Source organism: Oncorhynchus keta, chromosome 6, assembly GCF_023373465.1.
Source record: "Oncorhynchus keta strain PuntledgeMale-10-30-2019 chromosome 6, Oket_V2, whole genome shotgun sequence".
Classification (NCBI taxonomy): Eukaryota; Metazoa; Chordata; class Actinopteri; order Salmoniformes; family Salmonidae; genus Oncorhynchus; species Oncorhynchus keta.
Genome location: NC_068426.1, coordinates 21,947,657 through 21,960,875, shown reverse-complemented (window position 1 = coordinate 21,960,875; position 13,219 = coordinate 21,947,657). Strand labels below are relative to the sequence as shown.

The 13,219-nt window shown below is 45.2% G+C and overlaps 1 protein-coding gene across 2 annotated transcripts in view; it reads right to left on the bottom strand.

The window, feature by feature from the left end:
- Positions 1 to 13,219, bottom strand: part of LOC118385235 (leucine-rich repeat transmembrane neuronal protein 4-like) — a 57,511-nt gene that overhangs the window by 23,009 nt on the left and 21,283 nt on the right. The window contains exon 2 of one of the 2 annotated variants that reach the window (XR_004825984.2): positions 10,737 to 12,450. Coding sequence is in view for 1 of the 2 variants with exons in the window: in XM_035772200.2 (XP_035628093.1) it covers positions 10,808 to 12,450 (1,643 nt within the window). In the remaining variant the exon portion in view is untranslated. The remainder of the gene's footprint in view (positions 1 to 10,736; positions 12,451 to 13,219) is intronic. The other variant, XM_035772200.2, reaches the window with a different exon arrangement.

Sequence of the window (13,219 nt, the reverse complement as noted above, 5' to 3'; positions counted from 1 at the left end):
AAGGGGTAGCTTTGATATACGGTGCCACACTGCCACTGCGTTTGTTTCCTTTTCGTGTCACAGCAGCAGATCAGTCTTAGAATCTCTCCCCTCACTGTCTTAGTCTTAGATTTGCTATAAAATAGGCCTACTTTCTCTCCCTATTTGTCTTAGCTTCAGGGCCCATACAATCTACAATTAAGACTATCCTACCAACGGGGCATTACAAACTGTAACATCTTATGTTTCACCGAGACTTGACCGCACCCTGAACGACGACACGGTTAATATAGCGCTGTCTAGCTTCTCCATGTATCGGCAGGGCATGCAGTGTCACACCCTTAATCTGTTTCACCTGTTCTTGTGATTGTTTCCACCCCTCCAGGTGTTGCTTATTTTCCTTAGTGTATTTATCCCTGTGTTTACTGTAATAATATAATAATATATGCCATTTAGCTGACGCTTTTATCCAAAGCGACTTACAGTCATGTGTGCATACATTCTACGTATGGGTGGTCCCGGGAATCGAACCCACTACCCTGGCGTTACAAGCGCCATGCTCTACCAACTGAGCCACAGAAGGACCACTACTGTCTCTCTGTGCCAGTTCGCCGTGTATGTTTTCAAGTCAACCAGGGTGTTTTTCCTGTGCTCCTGTTTTCTATCCTCTTTTTCTAGTCTTCCCGGTTTTGACCCTTGCCTGTTTTTCTGGACTCCGTACTTGCCTGCCGGACCATTCTGCCCACCCTGACATCGAGCCTGTCTGCCACTCTTTACCTTTTGGTCTCAGAATTTGGTTTTAACCTTTTGCCTGTCCACGACCATTCTCTTGCCTACTCCTTTTGGATTATAAATAAAAAACAAATCTGCCTCCTGTGTCTGCATCTGGGTCTCACCTAGTGCCCTTATAGTACGAACTGGCCATGACAGACCCAGCAGACTTGGCTCTGCTCCGCCACGCTGTCTCCATGCAGGGAGACACTATTGGGAGACATGAGGAGCAGTTACAGGACCTTCTGGGAGGAGATTATGGAGCAAATCATGGAGTTAGCTCGGAGGCTGTCTGCTACCGCTGAGAAACCCCAACCAGCCATTAATATTTCCCTATTAGTGGTGAGCTTGAACAGCCTACACCAGCTCCCCGAAAACCCCGCTTACCTCCTCCGGACCGATATTCTGGGGATCCTGGTACCTGCCGGGGTTTTCTTTCTCAGTGCTCTCTTATTACATAGATACAGCCATCTTCGTTTCCTTCAGACCGATCTAAGATAGCGTATGTTATTACGCTAATTTTGGGAAGGGCACTCTCCTGGGCTACGGCAGTTTGGGAGCAACAATTCGCCATTTGTTGTCATCTGGAAAATTTCATGGCAGAAGTAAGGAAGTTATTAGATTCTCCGGTATCCGGGAGAGAGGCAGCCAGTAAACTTCTTGAATTACGTCAAAAGTCCCGTAGTATGGCAGACTATGAGTTAGATTTTCGCATGTTGGCCGTCGAGAGTGCCTGGAATCTGCAGTCTCTTTTCGATACTTTTCTTTACTGATTACCTGAGGTGGTAAAAGATTTGCTAGCTGCTCGGAAACTACCGGTGGACCTCGACTCCATCATCGCCCCCACCATTAGAATTGATGGACGCCTAAGGGAACACAGGAGTGAGAGGAGGTCTGGTCTTGGGTACACTCGTTCATCCGCAGTGGCTTGCTCACCTCCGAGGGAGGTGACCGAGGGATGTTTTTTCCGAGAGGATCCGAACCACCTGAGCTCCCTCGAGAATCATCAACGACGGGTGAGTCGGATACACCAGAACCTATGGACCTGGGAAGAGCTAGATTATCGGCTAGGGAAAGTTTGCATAGCCTAAGCTCCAACAGTTGTCTGTATTGCAGTGCTGCGGGGCATTCCATTGCTACCTGTCCAATGAGGAGACCGAGATGATTAGTAGGTACAACTACTCTGGTGAGTCAGACTGGGAATTCCCTAATTCCTATTTACCGGTACCCCTTTTGCTGTTTTTCAGCTGTGGGGAGACCAGTCAAAGTTTGGATGCGCGAAGGAGACAAGTGGAAGACTGCTTTCAATACAGCAAGTGGACACTATGAGTACCTGGACATGCCATTTGGACTCACTAATGTTCCTGCTGTCCTCCAGGCTCTGGTTAACGATGTGCTCCGGGACGTTGAATCGGTTTGTTTTTGTATACCTCGATGACATTGTTTTTCTCCCAATCTGCCCTGGAACACGTTCTCCATGTTCGACAAGTTCTTAGCGCCTTCTGGAGAACCAGTTGTTTGTTAAAGCGGAGAAGTGCGAGTTCCACCACTCCACAATCACTTTTCTGGGATACATCATCTCTGAAGGGAATGTTCAGATGGATCCAGAGAAAGTGAGAGCGGTGGTGGATTGGCACCAACCCACGTCCAGGGTGCGGTTACAGCAGTTTCTGGGGTTTGCTAATTTTGTATTTATTTTTTCCCGCGTGTTTTTTCCCATGCTCCTCTTTTCTATTCCCTTTTCTAGTCCCTTTTTCTAGTCCCCCTGTTTTTCTGGACCCCGTACCTGCCTGCCTGATCCTTCTGCCTGCCCTGACATTGAGCCTGTCTGACACTCTTTACCTTTTGGATTATAAATAAACAATAGACTCGAACCATCTGCCTCCTGTGTCTGCATCTGGGTCTTGCCTTGTGCCCTTATATGCAGCTAAGTCTGGTAAGACGAGGGGCGGGGGTGTGTGTCTATTTGTCAATAACTTCTGGTGGCGATGTATAATATTAAAGAAGTCTCGAGGTATAGCTCGTCTGAGGTAGAATACCTCATGATAAGCTGTAGACCACACTATCAACCAAGAGAGTTCTCATCTATATTATTCGTAGCCATCTATTTATCACCACAAACAGATGCTGGCACTAAGACCGCACTCAACAAGCTGTATAAGGCCATTAGCAAACAAAAAAATGATCATCCAGAAGCAGCGCTCCGAGTGGCCGGGGACTTTAATGCAGACAAACTTAAATCAGTATTCAACATCATAGTGCCCACAAAGCTCATCACTAAGCTAAGGACCCTGGGACTAAACACCTCCCTCTGCAACTAGATCCTGGACTTCCTGACGGACTTCCTGAAGGTGTTAAGGGTAGGCAACAACACATCTGCCATGCTGATCCTCAAAACTGGGGCCCCTCAGGGGTGCATGCTCAGTCCCCTCCTTTACTCCTTGTTCACTCACGACTGCGTGGCCAAGCACGACTCCAACACCATCATTAAGTTTGCTGACAACACAACAGTGGTAGGCCACCAACAACCATGAGAAAGCCTATAGAGAGGAGGTCAGAGACCTGGCAATTCAAAGTGGCTTATCGTGGACTATAGGAAAGGAGGGCCGAACAGGCCCCCATTAACATCGACAGGGCTGAAGTAGAGCAGGTCGAGAGTTTCAAGTTCCTTGGTGTCCACATAACCAATGAACTATCATGGTCCAAACGCACCAAGACAGTTGTGAAGAGGGCACAACACCTTTTCCACCTCAGGAGACTGAAAAGAGTTGTCATGGGTCCCCAGATCCTAAAAATGTTCTACAGCTGCACCATCGAGAGCATCCTGAATGGTTGCATCACCGCCTGGTATGACAACTGCTCGGCATCTGAACGTAAGGTGCTACAGAGGGTAGTACGGCACAGTACATCACTGGGGCCAAGCTTCCTGACATCCAGGACCTATATATTAGGCGGTGTCAGAGGAAGGCCCAAATAATTGTCAACAACTCCAGTCACCCAAGTCATAGACTGTTCTCTGTGCTACCGCACGTCAAGCGGTACCGGAGCACTAAGTCTAGGACCAAAAGGCCCCTTAACAGCTTCTACCCCCAAGCCGTGAAACGGCTGAACAATTAATCAAATGGCCACCTGGATAATTTTTTTTCTTTTTGTTTTTACACTACTGCTACACTCTGTTTATTATCTATGCGTAGTCACCTTACAAATGACCTCGACTAACTTGTACCACAAGACATTGACTCAGTACCGGTACCCCCTATATATAGCCTCGTTGTTGTTATGAACTGTAATTTCCTTGTGTTACTCTTTTTCTGTTTTTATATATTTTTTCACCTTAGATTATTTAGTAAATATTTTCTTAACTCTATTTCTTGAACTTCGTTGTTGGTTAAGGGCTTGTAATGAAGCATTTCACGGTAAGGTGAAATGCACCCGTTGTATTCGGAGCATGTGACAAATAAGATTTGCATTGATTTGTAGTGCGGGTGGATTGGGACGAGGGAATATCCTGCATAGGCCTGGGGTATCCTATCCATCCAGCCACAGTCTTCACACTGGGCGTCCTGAGGAGCTACTGCAATCTAGGCAAGGAGGAACAAAGCCATGCCCCTAAGAAACAGAGCGGAGGAGTTCAAGCTTGGGATAACAACATTGGCATGAAAGAACCATCAGGTGGATCATGCATTTGCCTCACAGGCCTCAATGCTATTTAGTCTTGTTTCTGTCAGTCACTGTCTTTTTATAGACAGATTTAGACTCTCCTTGGCAGTGTGATGTAGAGATGGATGGAGAGTGTTCAGGGACTAGTTCATCATCCTCCACCTAAACCCTCCAACCGTGAGACTATCCCACACCCCTATTCTTTACGGAGACAATCTTGACCTGATCACTGAATCAATTAATTGAATGAATTCATAATTAAAGTGTAAGTGGAAAAGAGCAGATGACGCACACATTAAGCAGCTCTCTTGCAGACCATAGATCCCGTAAAGAGGGATGAGACGGGATTTGATAAATGGGGACAAAATATCAAACCAGAACCTATTGGATATTCATTAAGAAGCCTCAGTGGAATGTGTGTGTTTAAGCACTTAATGGCTACTTAAAGCCGACGAGGCAGGGAAAGCGAGAGAGAAAGGGGGGAGAAAGAGATGGAGAGGCAGTGGAGAATGAAAGCATTCTGTAAATGGTGTTTGGAGGAATGCCTGTCAAGTCGAACGGGACTTGAAGGGAAATTGGCCAAGGGAGGCCTTTGTCGGGCTGCGTGACATGCCCCCAGTCTTCAAAGCTGTTTTAGGGGAGGAGGGGCATCTCTGAAAGTCACTCTGTGCTGCAGGGTAGTCCTGGTATGAAAGGGGACCCAATGGAGGACCCATTTATTTCCCCTAACACAAGATAGACATGAACAATCCCTCAATAGCGGCACTGATTTGACACTGATTTTTATTCATGTGTCTGCCTGATGTGATGTTATATTGGAATTTGGATCACAATGCAAAGATTCCGATATATTGTACAAGATCATGTCAGCAGCGATATCTAGAATCTAGATAAATATCCAGGGGTATGAAAACAAGATGATAGTTTATTTGAAATTAAAGAACATTTTACCTTCTTATATACATAGAGGGCTTTGAATAGGGGGCGGCTCTCTTTGAGTAGAGATGCAGATCAAAAAGGTAGTTAGTTATACCTGACTTAAAATCTTATGACATGGAAATATCTGACACAAAAATCCTAATACTGTACATTTATTTTTCAGTTGAATTTCCACGGCCGTTGAGGTAGCCTGTAACCTGTTCCTAGCACTCATATTGAGCAATATGTTCATAAGTATAACAAACAAGATATCACACTAATAAACATACTGTAGCAGCCTTAACCCAACACCTAGCGACCTCGTCAAGCCTGCTGCTGTCAAGCCAACATCTTTGGGCTAACCCCCCGAAATTCGCTACATTGGTGTCAGAAGTGGGATGGTGCCCTTGAGGCCAACGGAAAGACGTGTGTACATGTGAGGGACTTGGTTTATGAGAAGCAGTTCAATTTAGGTTTCAGATTAAAGGGAACATAAAAGTGTTCATACGCTGGTGACTGTTAAGTGCCTTTAAACGGCCTATTCCGACCATATCTATCGAGGAAGCAGACAATGTTCAATCACTTAACAGATGACTGAAACAGTTCTATCCAGTAGTGGTGAGCGGAGAGTAGCTCATCATTTCCTGATGAGGAAAAGTGGCTTACTCAATTGAAGCAATGCACCATACTAATACTCAAACTATCATGCTGATTGAATGCGTATCATGATAAGCACTCTTCAACGTAAAATTATTCCATTAATTGCACCTCACCGCTGTTTTTCATCATAAAACCTTGTCTGTTATTTCCTGAGTGGTTCATTGTGTTTCAGCCAATAAGATCAAATACATATCTGTTATGCCTTGTACCATATGAAAAGGTATTGTGACTATGCTCTCAGTTTGCTATATCTCAGTGCTATTACCCATTACCACTGCCAAGAAAACACTCTTTCTCTCTATTTGAAAAGAAATGTCAGAGGGGGGCACTGTACAGGTAATTAAATACAAATTCTAGTGTTTTGGAGCTGCCTGAATGTAAATCTCTTCTATTTGAGCTCTTGGGGCAAAATGCATGGTCGACTTCTTCTCAATTATTAGAGTTTTGAGAAGGAAGAAGACTTAAGTCTGATTTAGTATGCAAGAGATATGCCTCCTTACAAAAGGTCGTTCCACAAAATAAGTTCCTTTTGTGACCCTTTACATATTTTAAGTAAAACATTGATTTTATTAAATGAAGTGTCCTTTAATATAGACCACATTAAAAAAATAAATTATATGAGGGTAGCCTAGTGGTTAGAGCATTGGACTAGTAACTGGAAAGTTGCAAGTTCAAACCCCCGATCTGACAAGGTACAAATCTGTCGCTCTGCCCCTGAACAGGCAGTTAACCCACTGTTCCTAGGCTGCCATTGAAAATAAGAATTTGTTCTTAACTGACTTGCCTAGTTAAATAAAGATAAAATAAAGACTTGCTAAAGTCACGAACTGTAAGACACTCTGGATAAGAGTGTTTGCTAAATGACTAAAATGTCAAATGTGGTGAAACTATTTATTTTTAAAGGGAAAATCCAAAAAGTATACATCTATTTTTTTTTCTTCAATAGTTCACTGTTGATACATTCCCAAAATGTTTGCATGTCAGCAGTCAAGTTTTCAAGACATTATACTTACAAGAAACAAAGTATCACCGGCCACATCATCATGATGATACAAAACATCATCATTCCGAATGAAAGTTTTGGTGAGTCCGAACATAACCAAATTGAAACAGCCACAGAGGAAAAACCACACCATCTCTGATACTTTCTCCTCTGTGCTTTAATTGGGCTTTGACCCGGTATGCAGCATTTCTCTCTCATCCTGACTGTTTCTTATTTCATCACAGGCACAGTTGAGAACATGCCGCAGCTCCCAGTCTTTCCCACCGTTTTCCGTTGGGACTGCCTACACCGCACTGAGCCATAATGAAAGGCACAGCCAGCTGTGCCGGCCGGCAATATGGCTCTTTCATCAAGTTAAACCGAGCTGACGCCTGCTCCTCAATTATTAAACGTTCACCGAAATGAGCAACAACATAACATAGACAAAAAAACCTTCTGCAGACCCCCTTTTGTACTTTGCAGAGAACAGGGAGAAGAGTGTCTGTGTTTGAGGGGATGAGATTCACATTGTCACTGTAATCGGGAGAAACACATTTGTACTTCAAATCACTGCCATGTTTCCATGAAGAAAAAAAATCAAGTGCAGGGCTTGCGATCCACTTACGGGAAAATCTATGCATTGTCTGAGAGAAACTCAGATTGAATTAAATGAAGTTCCAATCAGAAATAATATGCCAGCCTTTAAAGTTGAGTTAATCACACTGCAGGTAATAAGAGGTCTTTCTATCTCCGTGGATTAAGGGCACGACGCGTTGACAGAGTGCAAAAATAATTAGTTACGCAACAGCTCTCCTTGTCATGGAGTTGCTTTGCCAGTCAGAGCAATTATAATGAATGGCTTGGTAGCTTGGTGCCTATAGGTGATTCATGTCATATTTCTGAAATAACTAATGAAACGTTAGGCATATAGAAATGACTAGAAAATATTTTGAGCAGAATAAAAATTTGACATCGGTGCCATGGGAGTTCTGATATTAAATAAACGCCGCTTTCCTTCAATACAATTAATGATGTTGGAGGCTTACGGAGCACAAATCTAAACTCTTGATAAAAGAATTGAGCAAACTGCAGTCGGCAGAAAGGCTAATGTTGAATGTGATAATTAATATGGACAACATGGGCTCTGTGGACTTGTTTTGTTTTGCAGCACTGTCATGGAATCATTCATTCAACCTGTAAAACCACTGAGTGTGTCAATTCATTTCCTCGTTATACAAACCAAACGTTTACAGGGTTTTAATTTTGGCTTCCTGTGATCTTTGGTTCCTTCCAGTGGAGTGTAAATAAACAGATTACTTTCTGTCATTTTTTCTCTCTCCTCCTTCCGAAACAGTTCCTCTCTGAACATAAATAATCCCCTTTTACGAAATCACTTCAGGTGAATATCCTGTTATAAAACAGCACATCTGTGTAGGAAAACATGCTTCCCGAGATCAAACGCAGACGCGGTGCGATGGCTGGTGATTGTAATTACACTGGTATTGGGTATAAATAGGTGCCTCATCTTGGCAGGCCGGGGGGATCCATCCGCATTAATGAGCATTTCATATGATTTGGGATTACACATATCGCTATGGCTCTTTTGAGATTACCATAAATCTTCCCAAAACAGGCGGGAGCTAATGCCCCTTCCACTATGCCCTCTACTATTTTACTAAACAGACTGTTGAGTTCAGTGGCTAAAGAGATTAGGCTAAAGAGGGTCGTAGCTACTGCAGCCTGGCAGGCAGGTGGACCATGTGGCTGGTACAGGGCCACTGAGGAAGTGAAATAAACCACCAGTAATGGGCATACAGCCATGCGGACTGGGACATCTTCTTTTTCTACTCTGCCACATAAGAGGACAGGGAGCTGTTATGGGGCATCCAACTGATGTTGATCAATACCTCATTAATCCATGTTGTGATTCGGCTTGAATCCATTTGGAGTTTGTTTTTTTGGCATCTCATGAGGTGGAGAGCTAACCTTTCCAGTTTAGGCAAGACGGGGAATGCTAGTGGCCTTAAGATAACCCCTGCCCTGTCTTTCATTTTGGCCTTGAAAGAAAAGCACCTATGGACGAAACACGCACACACACACAGACATTCACTTACTCACACACATTGAGTGTACTACACATAATAAACACTTGTACAAGCATACACAAACAAACACATATACAGTACCAGTCAAAAGTTTGGACACACCTACTCATTCAAAGGTTTTTCTTTATTTTTACTATTTTCTACATTGTCCTGTTGAAAAACAATTGATAGTCCCACTAAGCGCAATCTAGATGGGATGGCGTATTGCTGCAGAATTCTGTGGTAGCCATGCTGGTTAAGTGTGCCTTGAATTCTAAATAAATCACTGACAGTGCCACCAGCAAAGCTCCCCCACACCATCACACCTCCTCCATGTTTCACGGTGGGAACCACACAGGCAGAGATCATCCGTTCACCTACTCTGCGTCTCACAAAGACACTGCAGCTGGAACCAAAATTCTCAAATTTGGACTCATCAGACCAAAGGACAGATTTCCACCGGTCTAATGTCCATTGCTCGTGTTTCTTGGCCCAAGCAAGTCTCTTCTTATTATTGGTGTCCTTTAGTAGTGGTTTCTTTGCAGCAATTCGACCATAAAGGCCTGATTCACGCAGTCTCCTCTGAACAGTTGATGTTGAGATGTGTTTGTTACTTGAACTCTGCAGCAGAGGTAACTCTGGGTCTTCCATTCCTGTGGCGGTCCTCATGAGAGCCAGTTTCATCATAGCGCTTGATGGTTTTTGCGACTGCACTTGAAGAAACTTTCAAAGTTCTTGAAATTTTCCGCATTGACTGACCTTCAAGTAATTACCTTAAAGTAAGGATGGACTGTCATTTCTCTTTGCTTATTTGAGCTGTTCTTGCCATAATATGGACTTGGTCTTTTACCAAATATGGCCATCTTATGTATACCCCTACCCCTACCTCGTCACAATACAACTGATTGGATAAAATACAGGCACACCTGTTAATTTTAATGCATTCCAGGTGACTACCTCATGAAGCTGGTTGAGAGATACCTTTGATGACAGCTTTGCACAATCTTGGCAAAGGGTGGCTACTTTGAAGAACATAAAATATAACGTATATTATGATATGTTAAACACTTGTTTGGTTACTACATGATTCCATATGTATTATTGCATAGTTTTGATGTCTTCACAATTATTCTACAATGTAGAAAATAGTCAAAATAAAGAAAAACCCCGGGAATGAGTAGGTGTGTCCAAACTTTTACTGGTTCTGTATATCAAAGCATCCAGTGAGCCATGCCATGATGTCGTAGCAATGACTTGTGTGAGACCTTGAAGCAGGAACAGTGTGCAAGTATACAGGATCTGTCACTGGAGCCATAGAAGAAGTGTTTGCATGATTAAGAATTGTGCTTCAAAACGCTGCTGAAGTGTAACGCTGAACAAAAATAAGCTGATTGGCAAATAAACTATACGAACAAAAAAGTGAACAAAATGCATTTAAGCCAATAACACATGTGGCAGTGCAATAATGTAGCTCTCTGAACCTGAGCTAGGTTACCGTTGCCTCCTGGTTCTAAATGTCATTTTCATGTTTCCAGTGTCCAATTCGATTTATGAATGAAAACTGCAGAAATAATTGGAAACATTCAAAGTTCTAAGTCGAGCGTGATATGAACCAAGAGTCAAGGGTGCTTAGCCCTGATTCAAAGTCTCTCTACACAGTTCATGCCTGAAAAAGGATTTACCTCTCTCTCTTGAGCCTTTGTGTTTTTGCTTTTTGGGTTTTGTTTTTAAAGGCTGATGCGATGGGTCATACCTCGCATTCCCTGGAGCCGGAGATGGTGCAGGTGCAGGAGCCAGTCCCGTTGCCCAGTACCTCCAAGCCATCCGGGGTGGCGGCTGGATTGTAGCTCATGTAATACTCCTGCAGCTGGGAGCTCAGGTTCTGCTCAGGCTCCGGGCTCTTTCTCCGCCGCTTGCGGCCCACCACGGAGCGCTGCTGCAGGAGCCGTGCCGCATTCGGGTAGCGCCTCCATAACACGTAGATGACGGTCAGGATGAGTGACATGGTAAAGAAGAGTGCTACGCTGCCCACCACCACCTTGTGGAAGGACATGTGCTCCAGCTCTGGAGGCTGAGTCACCACCAGGCTGCGGAGGGAGGGCGGAGCCCGGGGAGGGGAGTCTCTGGGGTCAATCCTTACCCGGCTGGGAAAAGTAGGCCGGGGGGGGGACTGAGGCCGAGGTGGGGGTAGCGGGGCCAGGGTGGTAGGTGGAAGCAGGGGTGGAAGTGGGCTGGTGGGGGCAGGGGTTGGGTCAGGTGTCGTTTCAATGAAATCCGGGGTTGGTGAAGGGGTTTCTGTCTGGAAGTAATCAGTTTCCTCACAAATTCCATTGTTCCTCGTAGCCTCCATGATCTTCTCTCCCTGGAGCTGCTTTGGGCTGCTGCATATCATGGTCGTGTCTTTAGTGCCACGAAAGTTCCTCAGCCAGGCCACCAGGGGGCAGATGCCTGTCCCACAGTCCCACACGTTACCTGCAAGGTTGATAGAGTTCAGGGAGATCCATGCAGACACTGCTTCCTGGGACACGTTGGACAGCTTGTTGGACTCCAGGTTGAGGGTCTGGAGGTTAGGCAGGCAGTGGAACACGGCAGGGTCCAGGGTCTGGATCTCATTGCCAGACAGATCCAGTTTCTGCAGTGTGTGCCAAGTCCAGGGAAGGCCCTGATTGACTGCTCGGATGCGGTTCCACTGCAGGTAGAGCGCCCGCAAGTTAGCAAGACGTGGAAACAGAAAGAAGTTGATCCGGGAGAACTGGTTGTGCTCCAGGTGCAGCTCCATGAGCCTCTGTAACCCCAGGAAGGTGGTCCTGGTGAGGGCCCGGAGTCGGTTGTAGCCCAGGTCCAGAAACTCCAGGCTGCGGCATTCCAGGAAGGCCCGGATGGGGACTATGGTGAGGCCGTTGGAGCGCAAGTGCAGGTTCTGCAGCTTCTTCAGGCCGTGGAACTGCCCCGGCTGAAGCACCTGCAACTTGTTGTAGGACAGGTCCAGGCTGCGGAGGTTGGGCACCCCGTGGAAGGTGGCGTTGTGGAGCTGAGAGATCTTGTTGGAGCTGAGGATCAGCTCTTTAAGCCTGCGAACCCCCTGGAAGACCCGACTGTCTAGAGAAGAGATCTGGTTGTGGTCCATGTAGAGCCAGAGGAGCTGGTTGAGGTGGGCAAACTGGTAGGGGAGCAGCGTGTGCAGGTCGTTGTAGCGAAGAGAGAGGCCCTGGCAGCCCACTGAGATGTTCTCAGGGACGTCCAAGAAGCCAGCTGACTCGCAGTGGACTATCTTCCCCTCACAACGGCAGCTGTGAGGGCAGGTGCGTTCACCAGAGCAGAGCGGCAGCATGGCCTGGAGGACGAGGAGCAGGAGGAGGATGAGGTGCGCCGGTCGTCCATCACATAGCCTGGAACCTACAGATAGAGAGACAGAGAGAGAGAAGAAGCAGTCATGTTAGAGAGGAATTTTTACTAATGGTGATCCATGGAAATACCCATAAAAGGATAAATACTAATAATTGTATAGTTAAATTAGAGTACGTTTATGATGGCCACATTCAAGAAAGCTCTGTACATTGTAAAAGGCCATTCTGAAAATATTTTGATTGGAAATGAATACATATACTGTAAGTATACACTTATACCTCCTGTTTTTAGATTCACGTTGTAATCAATTTTAAATTGATGAGAAATGAGTACATTATGTATCCCATAGCGTCAAGGTCTGTTGCGAGACAGCAGTGAAAAAATATGCCTACTTCATTTGCTATGACAAAGTGCACGCACAAAATGTTTGTTTTGGGTAACTGGTGTGCTCTCTTTTCACCCGGTAAACCTGTGCAGGGATCTTTGTCTTCTGTTGCAGCTTTTTACATTTCTAATGCTGAAGCAGACATCACACAGACTAAGCACATGCCCTGATAAGCAGGAGACAAGACCCTACAAATAACACCCCCTCTGTGATTCAACGCTTTGATCCTATTCTTTCTTTGCTTTGTTCTCTTTGTGCAGCAGACTGTAACGGGTTGTCCCCATTTTAAACCGTTTGCTGGGAAACAAGAACACCCGTAGATTTAGCTCTAATTGAGACACATTGCTGCCTGCTGTGTGATGTCGTCCCTTTGCACATAAAGACAGCGTGAAGTGACTGTGAGCAAAACGGCTGTGCAGGCAGGCTGAGGTA